Here is a 20,129-nt window from a genome sequence, read left to right as displayed (position 1 = left end):
GGGCATGCGAGCATCCACCAGAAACCTAAGTCAAAGCAGTGCAACACAAGAATTGTTTAGCTGATCTGAATTACCAGAGGCAGGAAAAGCTTAACACTTTTTTTTTTTTTTTTTTCTTTTTTCTTTTCTTTCTTTTTAAGAGTCTTTGTCATGTCTTTGTAATTGTTTGGTTTTAATTATGCCGCAACGTTTATCTCTCATGCCTTTGAATGGAACACACACACAGGCACAGCTGACTTCTATTGGCTTAAGGCTGCTAATTTTGACACCTTTGTAATAAATCTGTTAGCTAGATGCAAAGGTTCAGGCTTGGCAGGCCTTTAGGAAATCAAGAGGAGAGGTAGCAATTCCTGTAAGAACAGGAGTTCCAGAGGCAATATATTAACAAAAATTATTTCCAACTGAGCTAAACTATCTAAAAGTAGCTAGTAGATGAAAAGGGAAGTCAGTCAGAGTGCATTACCAGAAAATTGCTACTCCTCATGAAGTGAATTTCAACACTTAAAACTCTCTTTGTGAACGCCTGTAATATTTATGATATAGCCCTAAAGGGTCACATATAATCCATGGAAATAGCACTTAACTCTCTTTACCCAGTGTTTCCTGTTGGCTGGTTCTAGACCTTCAGATTCAATTGATCTTTAYGAAGTCTTTTTTTTTTTTTCTTTTTTTTTCCCTTTGTTCTAATGAATCTAGAGACGATGGCTTTTATAACCATATTTGCAGTGCCTAACTTCAGAGCAACAACCCCTTAAATTTTATGCTTTCATAGTTTATAAATGAAGTGAGGTAGACATCTATAAAGCCTACAGACCACTGTTAGTGATGAGAATGTTTCTCTCAAGTGTTCAAAATCTTGGTTTCTGCTCATCAATATCCTTGCATATGCCAATATATAAAATTTTGTGCCCAAATAGGGCTGTGGAATTGAAAGACATCTGTGATTCGGGACAATAGGGAACACACAAAATCAATAGTTTGCTCATATTCTCATCAGAAAGAAGTAAATTCTTAAGCAGACTCCTAGTTCCTGCTTTCTAAAATTTAAAAATTCCTTCTAAGATCTACTGCCCCTCCATTTTTTTTTTATTTCCTGACAAATGATTACTACTGTCTTTGACATACTCATTAGTATTTTGAAACACTTCTGTCATGCTATTCTGTTTCCTTCAGAGGAATGTTTTTGAATATCTCCAGTCATTTTAGAAATAGCTTAATTTCTTAAATGCAGCTAGATGGAATTATCAAGTCCTGTCTTTCGCTTATCTTTATGCACACAGGTTCACTTAAAGTCAGTGAAAGGATACCTACCCTTCAGAAGGGMAATTCAAATTTCCAGTTACCCTTTCTCTGTTGGCTGCAGAGAATTTGGGCAAGTGTCCTAATATCTTTGAGAACTAAAATAAGATAAATGGTACAAAACAAATATTTTGTGGAGGGTAGAATGATATTTCCATAACAATAATTATTAAAATAACATGACTGTCTTTCCCTGGCATGCCTATCTTTGATATATATACAAAGCAGTTCAGTATTTGCATCTCTGGAATTTGTTTGTGAATACAGTTTTTCATTTTTAAGAAATCTATCCAAAATATTCTGTACTATTATTGAGTTTGTAAACAATTCTTGAAGAACCACTGATTGCAAAAAATCACATTACATGGAACATGAAATCACATGACCTAGACATATGTTTTTGGGGCATTCCAGCTGTGGAGCTGTTCAGAGAATATTGCAAATAGATCTGGATATAATTAAGAATTTTTAATTTCTCATTCTCTGAGCTGAGAAGCAACTACTGGAGCTATTTATAAAAAAAAATGTCCTGTGTTTTGAGAAAACAAAGGCAAAAAAAATCACTGTTGTGGTTTTTACTGTTTTTACTAGAATGATATGGGAGGTCAACGGAGCCTAATAAACAAGTGGACCACTTTTCTGAAAGCTAGGCTTGTGTGCTCGATACCTGGTCCTGAGGGAGCCGACACACATTTTGATGAATTGCGTAAGTTGTGTTTCCTTAATGGCTTGTTTTGACATGAACTTTGCTTGTTTGTTTCTGCTTTGTCAGAGCACCATGTCTCATTCTGATTTCACTCATTTTTCACTGCTGGCAATATCTCTGTCTTTTATTAGAGGTCCTTGATTATAACTGCCATTATTCCACTCAGATTTTTTTTTCTACTTTCTTTCCCCTACCTGCAAAGTGACCTGATGATTCTGTATAGGAAGCAGACTATCTGCGAATGTAGATACCTCAGAATATTTGCATGAATTCATGTGGCATAAATTAAAACTGAAAAATGAAGCTTAAGTGTTTACAAAACTCCAAATTATAAATATAAATGTTAAATGGATGTTTAATTAAAAAAGGCTCTTTTCCCATTGCAGAAGATATATTCTTACTTTCTACCAGAGATGAGAGAAACCCTCTTGTATATGGAGTCTTCACTACAACAAGGTATGTGTTAGGATTGTGTTCCCTACCACCACCAAACCAGTCCTGAAGGTTTAGCTCAGGCCTTTCATAAAACCCTGATATCAGTTCACCCTCATTTTAAGAGCAACAGGAGACTGCTGGAGTAAGGTTTACCATAGTGGGGCTGTAATCAATRTGGCCAGTATTTTCAGAAATGGAAAAACTAATTTTCCTAAAYCTTTGTGTGCCTAACTTATGAAAAAACAACATACAAATTTAAAAACAAACAAGAACATACTGATTCAAATTTGCAAACTACATTATTAAGATCCAAATAGTACCTATTTAATATATTTTATTGACATCAAATGTTATCTTTTCTATAAACAATGGCTTGATATCAACTTGTCTTTAGATCAAAAAGTATTGTGCTTTAAAGCAGTATATCAAGATGCCATTTTTGTTAAWGAAAAATTCATAAAGCACTACCATTTTATATGCAGAGTTGATTGAAGAATAACTTTATCTCATGGGGTAGAGTAATGAACATCTCAGTTATGATAGTGAGGCAAGCTATGCAGAACTGTCAGAAAATTATTATTTATTTTGCCTCCAGAACCTCTGAATTTAGTGTAATTAATAAGAACTAATTGTACCTTGAACACTGCAAGCGTAGTGAAAAGACATTCCTTAAGTGAGAAACAACCTCCACTGTGGATCCACAGAACTTGCAACCACATTAAATATTTAGAATGGAATGAAATGTTGCTGATGATGGCCCAGGAAATAACTAAAATACATCTCTGTCTGCAGCGTGATGGGGTTTCACTAAAGAAATGGACTGTTTCTTTTAGAAAAGAACACAGAATATTMATTCCTCTCTATCTCTTCTTTAATTCTGTTTTATGTACTCATAATTCTACAAAATGATACAAATGCAGACTTCCAGCTGCAGAAGGTTCTTATCATAATAGTCAATAAATGACATAAGAACCAGTCTGCCACTAGGAGAAATGACAGTCTAGCAAGTTATCCCAAGGACCAGCAAGTCCTGGTGAGCAATATTTAAACTGCAGTGACAGCAACATAAATCATGTGAAATTACCAGACCAGTACACAACATCTGTTATTTAGCACCATTTGTAGCAACTCTTGGGTGCAGGACTTGATGCAGAACCTATCAGACTCAGCAGAATTAATTGATCTGATCAAAGATACTCTTATTAACACTTGAAACATGCATTTCTACCTGCCTTCTCTTTTCAGCTCTGTCTTCAAGGGCTCAGCGGTTTGTGTGTACAGCATGGCAGACATCCGGGCTGTCTTCAATGGCCCTTACGCTCACAAAGAGAGTGCAGATCATCGATGGGTACAATACGAAGGTCGTATCCCGTATCCCAGACCTGGTACAGTAAGTGTCTCCTTAATTACATACTGCTATTTTTACTGAAAGGTCATTATACTTTTCTCCCCTCCAGATTAGTAACTAACATTTTCCACTCAGGATGTTTTAAATTATCCTCTCAACTCTTTCCCTACGGTTGACAGCTCAGACTTCTACCTACCCTTCTTAAATATGTATGTGTTTGTGTGTGTATATATATACACACACACAGACACGCACAGTTTCCACTTCTCTGAGATAACATTGTGTCCAGACTGTCCATTTCCTGATTGTCTCTCATATTGTGGTCTCCTACTATTCAGCTATTCTCTACTATTCAGCTATATTCCCATCTGTTGAGACATATCACCCCTGAGACACCAACACTCCATAAAAAGCTAAATGCTTTTCTTTTCAGACTATTAAATTATGAAGAGGTGTTTTATTTGAATTCTCACATTTCTGACTTTTTGTTTTATCTTTGTACTGCAACAATAAATTTTTTAAATCATGGTCCTGCATTCGCAGTTGAGGAAGAAAAGGATATTTCAAAAAAATGCAACCACTTAATAATAATTTTAAAAAAGCAGAAAATAAAATGAGTAGAATTTTACTTAGAAGGTCAGAGTGAAATAAATTAGGAGTAATATAGATATTATCTAAGATAGCTTTATATAATCTAGGTCAGGTACTGAGCAAAGTGGTAGTAGGCAGCTGTGCAAACCCAGCTGAGCACCAAGCTTCCATGGTCAGAATGGCACTGCTGCCTCAGCTAAAATCCATCCAGGTGGCTCGGTGTGATTTCTGGGATGTCAGCATCAGCGTAACCTTAGTTTCTGGCCATATTTTCTGGTTTATTTAGATCTTCTCACTATTTCACTTGTGTATCTGTGTACTCTTCATCATCCTGTCAATGCACCTTCCTGCCTTCCTGCCAAGTCCACTGTTGTCCTACATATCTGGGAGATAAGTGGTACAAGTTGGAGTGGGCATCTATAACACATATTTGAACAGCTTATCTTTGAATGGTACGTTCAGGCACATATGTATCAGAGTATAATTATCAGAGTTCTGGATGTTGTAGTTCACAATTTATTTATATGTAAATGTCTTTATATGTAGTTCAAAATTATAGGCCTCAATTAACTACTGAACTAGCCATTCCCCCTTCAGCAGGCTATGGACCAAGCCTTGGCCCATGTCTTTAAGGCATAAATGATCTCCATAAAGAGCAAGGCAGCTTCAGAGCCTGATTCAGACCGCCTGGGATCTGAACTGCTGGAGCAAATAGACTCCTAATTTAGACAGTGTAGCTTACATGTCTTGCTCTTGTGCAGAATGCATGATGTCCCCAGAAAAAAAAAAAAAAAAAAAAAAAAANAAGATTACGTTTAATTATTTTAATCATTATTTCTTCAGCACATGCAACTCCATTACTGGTCAAGAAGTGCAGATGCATTTAATTTTAAGTACAAAAATGGTGCCAGTGAGAACAATAGCTGGTCCCATGGTATCTGAAGAGATTAAAATAACTCTCTTGAAAAGCTCACGGTGCCCCATAAGGATGAACACTCTGCACAGACAGACGGGTCATAAGCTCATTGCATTTTTGAGTGTATTAGCCATCACATGGTTGAGCTGGGATTCACAAGGAAGGAAACATGTCATGCTGAAGCATGTCAACACTGATCTTTATCACTGATTTGAGTATCCATTAAAGTATTTTAAAGGTTGGGAGTTTAAAGATAAACAGATATTTTCCATAAGCCACCCCTTAACTCTACAACTGCTTCCTTTAAGCACCTGATAACAGCTGTGAGAAAATGGTCCCATGAAAATCCTTAAGACCTCCATACCCAGATGATCTTTGTAGCAGTTTGTCTGACCATAGGCTGAGGATAGAAACGGATTTTACTGAAGAAAGCTCTCTGAGGAAGGCTATCTGTAATTTTTTGCTGTATAGATAAGGTAAATGTATTGCTGCACAGTTATTTATCTTTAATGTCTTAGTGAGCTGGAGTAGTCTTAGATTGCAACATACTTTAAGCTTGGTGGTTAAAGGTAGGGCATCCAAATAAAAAAATAGTCTTATGCCATACTCTTATCTTATAATGGGCTAAGCCAAGCTTATGGAACAGCACAGGTTTAGGCTGTGATCCCAAAACAGGGATCTGTGCTCTATGGCAGGGAAGGGAGGCAGTATGCGCTGTGCCTTCAGAAAGCTTCAGTTTGTGTAAGTACTGCAACACCACTCCTTAAAGACAAATGTCTTCACTTTTTTGGTTCAGGAGTGCTCAGAATAATGCCAAAGATGGATAATCCATCCATTTTTAAGATTTTTTTTTTTCTTTTTTAGATTAAAACTTTCCCTAAGTGTTGCCCACTATTAGCATGATCAGTACTCCTCTGGTTTTATATTTCTTATATTTTAAGCAACTAACCACTTCTAAAAATGCTTATATTATGAAATGCATTTCCTTTTGAAGTTTGACTTCCAGAGAGACATTGACTTCCTTTCAGCATTTATACAGAAGCAGGAGCCTGCTTACCCTAATTTAACGTTCTGCTCAGCTGCCTTTATCTCCTAAGTAAATAAAGCTGTTCACTATAGGGGCTGTGACCACTTTGATATTGAAATTTTGACAAAATGCTTCCTGTGGCAATTTGTGCTGGCGATAAACTCCCAACATGACCATGAGATCATTCCTTCACAATGCGGCGCCTGCTGCACTGGGGGCAGCAGCTCCGGGTCTCGCGCACCCGCATGGTCCGCCTGCCCTCTGGTGTCAGCTCTGGGACCCCCTGACAGGCCCATGTCTGATGTCTCACGCCTGCAGATCCTGCAGCTTTCTTCTCACTGTTGGTAGGAAGTGGAAATAATGGAAATTAAGCAGAGATAATGCTTGAAATACCCTTAGATTGGGAAGCTGCAAAAAAAAAAACAGAGACAAAAGAAACATCCCCAGCACATAGGATGGCTTGGAAGCCGAGGGAGCTTTAGCCGTGTCTTTTTTTAACTGTTTGAAAATTGGACTTGCATGTCTGAAGCTGTTCCCAGATAATAAAACTAGTTTTCTTCCAGTCCTTTAAGGATTCATTCATAAAATTATCAATTGAAAAAGAAATCATGAACTTTGCTTAAAATGTGTTCTGAATCTTCTCTGTGTCCTAGAACAGTTTTCAGAATGCCCAATGAGGGATCAGAGAAAGCATTAGAATAAGATTTTCAGTAAATAAAGAGGAAAGAGCATTTCTAGCCCATTTCTGTAGCTGTACCTATTGTAGTATCAGAGCATCACACAGTGAATTCAGCCCATTTGGTAACCCTTATAAGGAATATAAGGAATCATCCTGCCTTTATTGATGAATAGATCATCACTATGGCCAGACTTTTAGTGTTTAAAAATGCTGATTAACATTTAATCGAATCTATCAAAATACCACAGACCTTAATTCTTATTTGGGGCAACACCAAATACTTCCGGAGGGATCTGGTTTTCATATTAATCAATTTGCCAAAAGTTCAAAAGAATTTTCTGAATTAACAAAGCCAGAATTTTGTATTCTGATTGATTTCTTGATCACAATAAAAAACTGTCCAGAATGGAGGATGCACCTTTTGTCCATTTTAAGAACATTACATCTCACCTCATTCCACTTCCTACCTGAACACCAAAATATGGCCCTGAGCCTCCAGATACTCTGTTTTATTTATTTTTTTCCAAAACCTTTACAATCTKATGACAGTTTGGCTATTCTGTGATCTTTCTCATCTTTATTTTTTCTCTCCTTCTTCAATGAAGCCCTTTCTTTTATTTCTTCTGTTAACCCAATGCACAGGCTGGCCAGGATATTGTATCCATCCTATTGTGACTTGGCTGAGCCACAGAGAAAGATGCTACAACATTGTCTGCCAAAAAGCTTCCCGCTGTCCTCCCATCTGGTTAGTTTTGCTGCTTTAATAAGTGTGTTCATAAAACACCGAGGATGCACAGGTTTTCCTTGTTATTTTTAGACTTTCTTCCTCCTTCACCTGCTCTTTTATAGGGTGGAATGCATTCTTCACTTCTCCAATTCCTCAGCCCTTTGATCTCCCCACTGTAAATGGGGCTGCTCAATTAAGCGAAATGTTTCACTTTAGGGGTTTGTTTTCCTGAGAAATCCTCCTCCACTTCCTCTTACTTACCAACATGTTTTCCCCAACATGAATCATGGTTCAGCTCATAGCCTCCTCTCGAAACTCTGTGAACCCAGTCACCTTTCCCACTTGCAGAGGTTGGCGCAGGATTGCAAAGTGCCACCTGCAAAGTCCAGTTTGCTCATCCAAATGTTCTCAGTCTGGTTGGCCTCAGATTAATGCTTTCTTGTATCAGCCTCTACCATCAACAGAACAGGTGTGTTAAATGGTAAAGAAATACACAGTGAAAGTGCAGATACCAGGACAGCATAGGGCAGATTTGCCATGTCCAATTTGTTTTAGAGAGATTTTTTGTTTGTTTGTTTTGCTTGATTATACTCTTTAAGCAGAGGGAGGAGGTTCTTCTTAATTCCACTAAAAATTTGGGCTGTTTTCTTCTTCTCTTCAGAGAAGAAGAGAACTGGCTGGAGAGAACTAGCTGGAGAACTGGCTGGATGGCAGAGCTCAGAGGGTGGTAATAAATGGGGCCGAGTACACTTGGAGGCCTGTGGCCAGTGGTGTCCCCCAGGGGTCAGTACTGGGCCCAGTGCTGTTCAATTTCTTCATCAATGACCTGGACGAGGGCACTGAGTGCACCCTGAGCAAGTTCGCAGGTGATACCAAGCTGGGTGGGGTGGCCAACATTTTGGAGGGCTGTGCTGCCATCCAGAGAGACCTGGACAGGCTGGTGAGTTGGGCAGAGAGGAACCTCATGAGGTTCAATGGGGACAAGTGCAGGGTCCTGCACCTGGGGAGGAATAACCCCAGGCATCAGTACAGATTAGGGGTCGACCTGCTGGAGAGCAGCTCCACGGAGAGGGACGTGGGAGTCCTGGTTGACACTAAGTTAACCATGAGTSAGCAGTGTGCCCTCGTGGCCAGGAAGGCCAACGGGATCCTGGMCTGCATGATGAAGAGTGTTGCCAGCAGGTCAAGGGAGGTGATTCTGCCCCTCTACTCAGCTCTGGTGAGGCTTCACCTGGAGTACTGTGTGCAGTTCTGGGCTCCCCAGTACAAAAGGGACGTGGAGCTCCTAGGGAGGGTCCAGCAGAGAGCGACAAAGATGATTAAGGGACTGGAACATCTCCCGTATGAGGAGAGACTGAGTGAACTGGGCCTGTTCAGCTTGGAGAAAACTGAGAGGGCACCTGATGAACATGTATAAGTTCATGAAGGGTGAATGTAGGGAGGAAGGGGCCAAGCTCTTCTCAGTGGTGGCCAGTGACAGGACAAGGGGAAATGGGTGTAAGTTGAAACACAGGAAATTCCATCTCCGTGTGAGGAGGAATTTCATTCCTGTGAGGGTGACAGAGCCCTGGAACAGGCTGCCCAGGGAGGTTGTGGAGACTCCTCCTCTGGAGGTCTTCAAAACCCGCCTGGATGCCGCCCTGTGCCACATGCTGTAGATGTCCCTGCTTCAGCAGGAAGGTTGGACTAGATGATCTCCAGAGGTCCCTTCCAAACTTGAACATTCTGTGATCTGTGAGAGCCTTTTTATTCTTTGGCCTCTTTAATACTTGCTCTCAGTAACTACAAAGTTAGCAAGAAATTCTTTCCGATAAATGTCCAGACTTTCTTTTTCTGACACAACCCATCCGTTCTACAGAGAAACAGTAAGGCTCTTTGCAGGCACGTCCAAATGCCAAATGTATTGTGCAGCTCTGATCAAACTGCTGAGTAGGAGCCACACATCGAGCTGACTCAGAGTCAGCTCATCTTCAAAACAGTTTATAGCTAGATCTCCAACAGCATGAAAGTGCCTAAATCCTAAGAATCATCATTTAATGTCAAGGGAAGGTCTATATTTAACAAAGAAGTGAATAGATGATTCAGTGATAAGAAAACTCATTTAGAGCTTGGGACACTTTATATCATTGGGGAATGCTGATGGACTGCACCATATTTTTTTTCATTGTGTCCTCTTATTAGGTAAAAATTCACTATGTGAGAGTTGTAGAGACAAGGACCGTGTCTGTATTGGTGTCTGGTTAATACATTCTCCTGTAAAGCAGAGCTTTTTTCCCAGTTCCTGCAGCACTTAGTGTAAAAGAGAGTTTTCCAGTGGAAAACATATCTTTTGCCTCCTTGGTTAATATATTACATCCTTAGTATTTTGGTTAAACTAATAATAGTTATTCCATGAGCAGTGAAACACCTTCCACAGGAAGGAATGGGGGAGATCCCAGGATGATTCAGGTCCATTAGCCTGGAACAGAGGGAACCTTCCCTCAGGAGAGTATCCAGACTAAGGTATCTCATTCTCCAGGATAGCAAAAATTTACAGTTTAACAGCCGTAGTATTTCCCACTAACTTCTTCAGATGCTCTCAAGAAAGTGCCTGGATTAGTATAGTGCTTATTTTTCCTTGTGAGTTGCATAAAATTACCTGGAGGTTGTGAAATTTGTCAAGCAGATGCCCCCTGCGCTCARTTATGTCGAGTGCCTCTTGTGTATCCAGCCTGTGGGTGTTAGGMTGTTAAGGAGATCTAAGATTAAGGAAGAGTGGTAAGTCACTCTTAAGCTAGGACTTTAGGCACAGTAGAAAGCAGAACTCTTGAAGATCACAGGGAAGGGCATTCAGTGTTTAAAAATTGTTGACAGTCAACATTATTACTGAATTAAAGACACACCACTAAATGAAAAGGATTTTTTTTTACAGTCTTTAAAGGTAGATTCCTAAATAATTGTCACAATTTTAATAGGTGTTAGATCCAGCAGCTCTTACTGACTTCACTGGATGCTATGAAGCACTATGCATTTTGGCAAATCAGGCATTTATTTAGGACCCTGACTTCTGGCACAAGCCTTTGAAAATCTTGGCCAGAGGCCCCACATAATGTTAACACAGTTGCACCGTATGTCTTAGTATTGTGTGAGATCTACACATCCAGTACCACGCTAAGCTGCAAATTTAATAAGATAAGTGAAAAAAGAGAAAATCTCACGTGTGTGTAGTGCAGCTGAGTTAGTGAATATTTACTTTTAGTTGAGAAAGATTAACTTTCATTTACCACCTCCTGATCAAGTTTGGATACAGACAAGTGAGGGAAGAAGAAAAGGCATTTTTTTTCAGATCATTCAGGATTAGAACTGGATCCAGTGTGATTATTGTCAACTTGAGGTTACATTGAAGGTATTGAAAAGACTTAAAGTAAATAGTGAATTAATTCTGTAAAAGTTTTGTAACTTGGAGTTTGTACAGCAGTTGAATAGAAGTATACATAGCACTTTTCACCGTGTTTTGTGGTGGTTATTTTTTCTCTCTTTTTCATTTTTCATTCAAGAAATTTTTCATTTCTTAACATGCAGATTTATATTGTTATCCTTCATGATAACAAAAGTGTAAGAAACCTGAAAAGAATAAATTGCACAGTGAATGTTCTTTGCATTATTTCTCTCCGGCAAAACTAATTTTCCCATTAGAATTTTCCCATTTCCCATTAGATGATTCATTTTTCTTGACATTAACTATCTAGAAGAAAAGYATCATCTCTGAGCTGTTTCTTTAGATTTGTTTGTTAGAAAGAAAGAGATAGACATCTCCTTTGAAAAGTTCATATGCAGCCAAGGGAAGAATCTAAGTGAGGTGAGATGAATCCCTTATCTATTGTAAAACACATGATGAGATAGCAGAGTGATAATATTATAAGAACTTCTGTGGAAATGGATGCCTGTGTAATTCACACAAAACAAAACTGCCAGCCTACGCCTGTGACATTTGATACAAATGCAGATCTCTCATTGTCTCCAGTGGGAGACCATTTYACATATCTGAGACAGCATCTGGTGCTGATGATGTGAATAAATGTCCCCTGTGAACTGGGCAGAGAACACCCTACCATTATCACATGGGACATGCACCAGGATGTGATCTCACATTTTCTGAGGTGAAAGGCTACTTCACTCACCCACTTGGCCATCCAGCCTTTATCATCATACATCCTATTGATCGCTCCAAAAGGAAGCACAAGCTTACAGGAATTGTTCTGTAATGATGGGTGGACACAGTTTTTAACAGCTGCCTGAGGACTTTGCCAAAGGGTGGCCCAAATGCAGTTTTCATTCCATTCATYGTGCCACGGTTGGTGATGCCTCTGGAAATAGCCCCCTTTGCCAAGCATAATAGAGTCACACCTGGCCAGCTGTTCTTGGTGGTCATGCTTTCTTAGGATGGGATCCAGAGCCCACTGATATAATTGGAAAAGTCCTGTTGACTCAAGTGGACTCTAGATCAGACCTTTAGTTCTTGTTTCTCATAAATGAACTACACAAGTTGGCAGAGATTTCCCCATATTGTGCATGATAGGTTTAGGGCTTCTGGGAATATTTTAACAGCTTTATAGTTCCATGTTGGTATACATTTTAACCTAGCTGTCYTTAGTAAGTGATGTCACTACTCTCATCATCCTTTGTTTAAACATTTTTGATAAGGTGCTTAAGCACTTCACATCCCAAGCTTGGCAAAAATCTGGGACATCTTTTAGACTCATTGGGCTATTCTCATTTTGAAATAGAAATACATTTCTGGCCAGAGGTAGGTGAACAATAAACAGAGCCACAGAAGATGTAGGCTGTATCTTAAAGTTATTGAGTGAGAGCATGAACCACAGAAAATGCACATATAAGGGAAAATCAAACTGTAGTACTGAGTAAGGGAAAAGAGAGTACAGCTGGGGAAGCAAATAACAATGACTTTGATTCTGGTCCTGTGTAAATATGGAAAATGAGTCTCTTTCTACTAAATTCAAAAAACTTCAGTTCAGCCCGTTAAACACAAATTCCTTTTTGAAATCAGTAAGATTTTTGAGTCTGGATTCCAGTGTAAGTAGGAAGAGATTCAGACTAAATTGTTCTAAAGATAAAGAGAAATGTCCATTTCTGAAGCATTGTTTATGTTGAAAGTGTGTATATAACTTGGCATTTGTATAGTTATCGAGCTGTTTTAATCATTTCTTTTGTAGTATTGCTCAATTTTTTTCCCAAAAACAAAAGTATAAAATCGATATTATATTGTTTGTCACACCTATTCTTCAGTGTCTTTTGGTAAGTAATTCAGAACTATGTATTTCTTTGTCAAATTATTAAACTAACATTATTATCTTAAAAAAATAAGATTACAACCCACCTCAAGAGTGTAACCTTGTAAAGCCTTTAATGTGTGAAAGCGCAGCAGGACACAGAGCATGGGAGATCATACTCAGCAAACCAGAGGATAAATTTCTTGYGCAAATGCTAGCAGAAAATCCATAGGATTAGCTCTTAACAAAAGTATATATACTTCTAAATGAACTGTTTTTTTCATGCTTCTTAATGCTAGTAGGGTATAATGCTAGTATACTTGAGGCATGTGTCCCCCAGGCAATCCTGTAGGCCTGTTTGGGGTTGAAGACAGATCTGGAAATGTCCCCTGCAGATTTGATGTTTCTACCCTGTTTTGGAAAATAAGAAAGAGAATTAAACTATAAAAACAGTAGCTGGACTGTACTTCACTGACCTGTTTTATCTTCAGTGAATCTCTGACATTTTTAAGAATGTTATCCTCAGAATATTTTGCTTGACAAATTGGTCTATCTTTCCTTTTAGTTTATTTGTGCAGGTGTGTGTTCATGGAACTGGATATGAAGTGCATTGTATTAGATGTATTTAGATACAGGCACACAACACCCCTTGTGAAGCTAAATCTGCAAGATCAAAGCTTCAGTCATGCCCTGTCCTATTAACTTTTACTTTTCCAAGGTAGGGAATTGTCATTGGAGAGGAAAAGGGTCTTTAAGGGGAGATGGATCCAAGTTTGGTACAGAGTCCACAGGGAGAGATCCGCTCCTAGTTAGCTAAAGTTGCCTCACTGGGAGGATAAGCACCAGCAAAGGGAGAGGCATGTGCTCAGCCCTTGGCACAGTGTATATCATTCCTAATTCAAATGCTTTGGATAATGCCAACCCTTACATCATGGAATAAATCCTGACTGCAAGTCCTTAATTGGCACCACAAATGGAAGGCGTGTTGAGCTGGAGAACTGGGGAGTGTAGTGCTTTCTGTTTGTAGGGATTAACTGTGAAGGAGGATTGCAAAGCAACTTCACTTCAAATCCCAACCTTGCGAAGATATTACTTGTTCATATTTCTTTCTTCACAAACTGTGTTATGGCTCCACCTGGCAGGAAGCACAGGGAAAAAAAGTAGTTTGAAAAATTAAGCAAACCGCAGGACATACATGAAGGCATGTCATCACTTGGAATATGGTCTCTAGTTCTTATTATTGTCTAGGAATTAGTACTTCCCAGTAATGCATTTAGATAAATCCAGACTGAAACTAAAAAGTGTCTCAGACTCAGGTGACAGATTAAGTGTAAAACGGGACAGTAAAAACATGTAAGAAGTCGTAGAAGGAAAGAAGGTACAAAGATGAATTTGAGAGAATATGGATCGCAAAGTATCGATATAATCAGCCTTGTAGAACTTCTTGGACTCACACCAACAGGCATGTTAAGGAGACMCTTGAAGGAGATTGGGGAGGAAGGTTTTTGGCATTCTGAAAGCAGGAAATGTGAGGATCAGCCTGGAGTAAAGCACAAAGATGTGTGTAAGAAAAAATGAACAGCAGGATTTGATTAGGTTGTTGGTAAAGGCCAAATAGAAATGGGAGCCAACCTCAACAGTGAACAAGAGACACTGGGCAAGTGTGGTCTAAAAGAGGGATCTCAGCATCCTTGGAAGAGGATGAGGCTGCACTGTTCAGAGCCAGAGAGCAGCCCTAGATCTGTGAGCTGGGGCACAACTTTCAGCTACGCGAATAAGAAACGAAACTCTCCTCTGAGAAATCATTTGACATCTGTGGAATATGCCTTTTATTATAAGAAAAATAAAAATGAGGCTGTCCTATGCAATTTATTAGAAAGTTATGGTCCTTTATTGCCTGTAGGCAATCAAAAAGATAGGTGTGGGCAATTCAGTCAAGAGGTAACAAAAAAAAAAAAAAAAAGGAAAATAAAAAAAAAGGAACATTATTAAAGCACTTACTAGTCGCCTTCTACTACTATGACTCTGGACTTATTCCCCAAAGATTCAGCCATTAGTCAAGCCAAGCATTAGTCAAGCCTCAAGTCAGTGGGTCACTTGCCCAGTTCTTGTCCACTTCAACACCAGGGCAGATACTTGGCCTGAGAGAGAGGGGCAATCAGACATCACCCATCACTCAGGAATAGGAAATTGGCAGAAATACTTCTGCCTAAATCCACTGCCTTTCATACATGTGTTGTGCTTGATTTCTCTCCTCTATGCACAGAGGACACATTCTCTGGCTTTGCTGAAGATAGAGGAAATAAAATCAGCAGAAAATAAATGACTTGTGACTAGTTCCTGTGATTTGAGTCGTTGAGATTATCCAGCAATAGCCACTGGAGGGCAGTGCAGATTTACCTTTGAAAGTCTCCTGCACAGCTACCAGGAAAATTAGTTTATTCAGTATATAGCAAATTGAACTGTATATGGGTATCTGTGCTTGAACTGTGTATGGGTACCTGTACCTTGAAATGGCAAGCTGARTGGAATAATAGATCATTTATTCATTTCAGACTTGATTTCCCTCTCGGAAAACACCTGAAGTGAGAAGGCTCCTGTGAGTGGGGCAGAGAATGAGGGAGGTAAAACTCTCTAGGGATATATGCATCCCACCATGAAAACTCTCCAGATTAATATCTATACATATGCTATATATGTGATTATTTATATGTAAATATATACATATCTATATATGAGAGAGATAGAGAGATGCTTTCTGTGAATGAAATAGTGGGCACTAGTGCGGCTTTCTGGTCAGTGGTATGAAATGATGAACTGAGCACCCTGATTTCTTACAGATTCAAAAAGATTTCCCAATGTTCTGGCAGAAGACTTGGTTTCTAATTGAATGTGGACTGAATTCATCTTATATGGACTTATATGAGACCAAATTTCTCATGGGATCTAGACTGTCATTGGATATTACAGTATTATATCTCAGTAGTTCCAAAATGCTATAAGAATAGTTGGAATTATCCTACATGATTGGATTGTTAATGATTAAATTTTGATGATGCCAATATATATTGCAAAGAAAAAAAAACCTAAAAATATGTCATGAATGTATGGCTTGAAAGAAGCAGGTTGAGAATAGTGTTGTATCGTCATGATTGGTTTAGTGGTAAGACTATTAATGTTACATCTAATACTATCCACCATTGAACAGACAACCTTTTTTTTTTCTCATATTGCCTTTTTAATGTTAAATTTGTGTTAGCCCAAGTTATGTCTGGAACATAACTTTCTTCAGGGTTCTTTCTTCAGAATATACATACATCTGTGGGGTAGGTGCAGGTATCGAAATATTACAGAAGATTTGTGATTCTGACTATAGTAGCACAAGTAGGTAGGATGAGAAAAATTAGCAAGTTTTAGGTAGTTTTAAAAGATAAAAKAAAATAGATGGGAGCTATTCTTTGAATGGATTTGTGTGTTTACACGTATACAGAACAAGCCTTTCTTGGCCAAGGTTTTAGGTTAAGGAAACATCTGACTAAACTTATATTTCTATTTAGGCACATGTGTCAGTATCCTGCTTTTCAAGAAAACTGAGAAGCTAGATAGAAACCTCTAGTCTTCAAAATACACACACAAAAATATCTGCAATTACCCCTATTTCTTTCCTAATATTCCTTTCATCTTCTTGTTCCCTCTCTTTTGTTCAGTGTCCAAGCAAAACTTACGACCCGCTTATAAAGTCTACCAGAGATTTCCCTGATGAAGTCATCAGCTTTATAAAACGCCATCCATTGATGTACAAATCAGTCTACCCAGTGACCAGAGGACCAGTGTTCACTCGAATCAATGTGGACTACCGACTGACACAGATTGTGGTGGATCACGTCATGGCAGAGGATGGACAGTATGATGTTATGTTCCTAGGAACAGGTATGTAAGATTTCCAGGGTCACGCTACAGAACACTTGTCCCTTAAGAACAATTTCTTTTGAACCAGCAGGCACCAGTAAACATTCCGGTAAGCATCAGAAAGCTCAAAATCTTCTTTTAAAAGTAATATTTTTTTTCGCCTGGATGCAACTTCATGAAGGTTTCAGGTACCCTCAAGTGTGTGCCAGCACTTCATAAAAACACTGATATTAGATGAACTTGTTGGCTCAGAGAATCACTACTGAGATGAGGATTTTAACATGTCATGCTCTTGAGGAGATAACTCAGATAAATTGAGAATAGACTTTCTTCCTGTCCAAGTGCCTGACTGGGATAAACTACATGATAGTGTATACAGTATAAACTACATGGTTATCTGGCTCTACTTCTTGATGGCAGCACATCAGTAAGCCATTAAAAAGCAAAACACAACAAAGCAATAAAAAGAAAAACCCTTAGTAGCTTAAAGAAGTAATTTCCATTATCAAAAATGACCTACTGCTTCAGTATTAAGTTTTATGTGACATTGAACATTTAAAATCAGGCCTAAAGCTCTTGCCTTATTCCACTAAAACACTTAAAAAATATTACTTTGCAACATGAATAGCTTCAAATCAGAGGTCTGAGTTTGATGAATAGATTGAGATTGAGCTACTCTGACAGGAAAAAACATGCTTTGTGGTTATATTATGCATAATTATGTATCTATTTACATTTGTATGATTATTGTATACCTTAAGGAGAAAGTCTAATTTTATAATTGCAATTAAGTTTCAAATCACTGGAAGGATCACCCAGCAGCATGGTATGCAAAGAAACATTAGCATACCATACCTATTCATAGTGTTTCAGAAGTAATTATACACACACTTACTTTACTGGAATTCCTTATTCCCAATCCACATTTGAAATTCCTTGAGTATTACCAGCTCTAACAAAGCACTTTCTTTCCCATTTAAATGCTTTGCTAAGGAGGTCATTGTCGTTATCCTTATCCCACAAGAGGGGAAGCTGAGGTACACAGAGCTAGAAGGGTTGCCTTGGTGCCATAATCATGGAAAATCCTGGTTGCTTTCTGAACGAAATCGTTCTTATAGTCACCCAAGTGGAAAAATGACCACATTTCTTAAGTTGTGAGATGTCTTGAATTTGAGAGAGTGCCTGCTCCATCTAAGTCTTACTTTTCATATGATAATAAAGTAGAAAAAAAATTTAAGCTTAAGCTGTAAGGAAACATAAGTTTGCTAGCTAAAGCGTACAAAATTTCCTTCCAGTGGTTGCATAGGTTACTCTCAGGGTTTTGCTATCCTTGATTATAATCATTTCTCATAGGAATTAAACTATATAAAGAGTTTAGTGGCTAGAATACTGTTACTGACCAGCATAAATGATTAAATTTGCAGAGTAATTCTTCAGGCTTGGAGCTTTTTAGACCAGCATATATGATGTAGTCACTAGGTGGCACTCTGTAATACACAAACTTTTTTTTGTCTGCACTGCCTTCATTAAAAGTGAGAGTTTTCTTTTCCAAAAGCACATGGTTTTGTTCCATTTTACCCACATAAAATTGTCCTAAGAAAAAGAGAAAAGTAAACTCAAAGATAGAATTTCAGCTGTTATATGTAGAGACCAAACACAAATATAGCAAATAACTCAAGATTTTGAGCAGCAGCAGTTTGGGAGTTTGTGTGTTTGAATGTGACAGACCTCAGGGAGGCTGGCAGCTCAGTACCCAGCCTCCCTGCAACCCCTTACACATGCACAGACTTTGGCAAACATGGTAAACTGGCCAAGACAAATTGAAATATTTTTCATTGTGATTAGTCATATGATGCTTTTTGGGAAACTTAGAATGATAATCTCACTCCTTCCACTTTCCTGTGCTGTTACCCTTTTAATATTGTGCATAATGCTTAGGATCAGGCTGTCTTTTGGCATTTCCACATTGTATATTCGAGCCACTCAGTCCACTTCCCCATCTCACTTTCAATGTTTATTTTTAAGGCAGTTCAAAATTCACATGTTTGTGGAGATATGAGTTGAACTGGGTAGCTATTTTATTCATTAATCAGGAATTAAAGTTGAAATTAACAAATAACTTCAACTTGAAAAAAAAAGAACAAAAACCCTCCAGGTATATCTAAGCAAGCTCTTTCTACAGTTTCTAAATGAATGTCCTGATGTGAAAAGAATTATTTGTTCAAAAATTTCCCCCGAGTATCAGGGTAAATGAGAAAAAATATAATGCATAATTCCACACATTAAAATGCAACCTACTTCTCACTAAGAAGCTCAGCAGTATAAAAACTGATCCTCTAAAACAAAAGCAAGTAGCTTCCTGCCACTGTAGCTCTCCAAGTTGACTCTCTTTGGGTGTGAGATGGGCTCCAAGTCTGGGGCAAGGAAAAGTGCAGAAACTAGTAGCTGGGAAGTGTGTGTAGGGGTGTGTATGCATGTGCGTGGTGTGTATGCATGTGTGCCTGTGTGTGCAGCAGGCAAGTTAGATCACTGATGCCAAGAGCAGCCTACAGTTCCATTSGCTCATCAATACAGTAAAAACACAAGTGTAGTGTACAGGAGCCATTCACATACCTAGCATGGATAGATGTTGTTTGAAGACTACATCCCTGGTTCACTAACTTGTTTTCCAATGGCCATTATTTCATTTTTTTCTTTGTAATCTAAGTTTAGAACATCGCTTTTTTATTATTTTATTTATTAAAAAAGGAATCCAAGATCAAGTTGATATAAAATAAGAAAGGAAGAAGCACTTTTGTACTGAAACATGACTGTAGGGATAATGCAATGTGTTTTTGTTTCAGACATAGGCACAGTGTTGAAAGTTGTGAGCATCACAAAGGAGAAGTGGACTAAAGAGGAGGTAGTCCTAGAAGAACTCCAAATATTCAAGGTAAGTATTAATAGAAACAACATTAATTAAATATTATTTAGGGGAATTTAAGGCCCAGAGTGACCTCATATGTCTGGTTGTTTGTTTATTGGAACTAGTTCAAGTTTCCAGAGGGACACTGTTTAAAATTTTAAATGTGTTGGTATTCCTTGGCTAAGTCAAATGAGAAAAAGAAACAAAACTCCATATTTTTTGATCACTTTATCATATATTCTCTCTCTTATGTGCTAGAGGTGGCCTTAGCCAGAAGTTCTGACCAATATTAAATAAATGAAGTTAGAAGTTAAACA

The 20,129-nt window shown here is 38.4% G+C and overlaps 1 protein-coding gene across 1 annotated transcript in view; it reads left to right on the top strand.

The window, feature by feature from the left end:
- The window catches only part of SEMA3D (semaphorin 3D), a 93,091-nt gene that overhangs the window by 55,223 nt on the left and 17,739 nt on the right, over positions 1–20,129 (top strand). Inside the window, exons 8-12 of the mRNA XM_026052213.1 lie at positions 1,891–2,005; positions 2,392–2,461; positions 3,686–3,830; positions 16,706–16,928; positions 19,751–19,839. Coding sequence (XP_025907998.1) covers positions 1,891–2,005; positions 2,392–2,461; positions 3,686–3,830; positions 16,706–16,928; positions 19,751–19,839 — 642 coding nt within the window. The remainder of the gene's footprint in view (positions 1–1,890; positions 2,006–2,391; positions 2,462–3,685; positions 3,831–16,705; positions 16,929–19,750; positions 19,840–20,129) is intronic.

Source organism: Nothoprocta perdicaria, unplaced genomic scaffold, assembly GCF_003342845.1.
Source record: "Nothoprocta perdicaria isolate Ctin4 unplaced genomic scaffold, notPer1 scaffold_85, whole genome shotgun sequence".
Taxonomy (NCBI): domain Eukaryota; kingdom Metazoa; phylum Chordata; class Aves; order Tinamiformes; family Tinamidae; genus Nothoprocta; species Nothoprocta perdicaria.
Note: the sequence above shows the minus strand (reverse complement) of the source record. Positions and strands in the feature narration are given on the sequence as shown.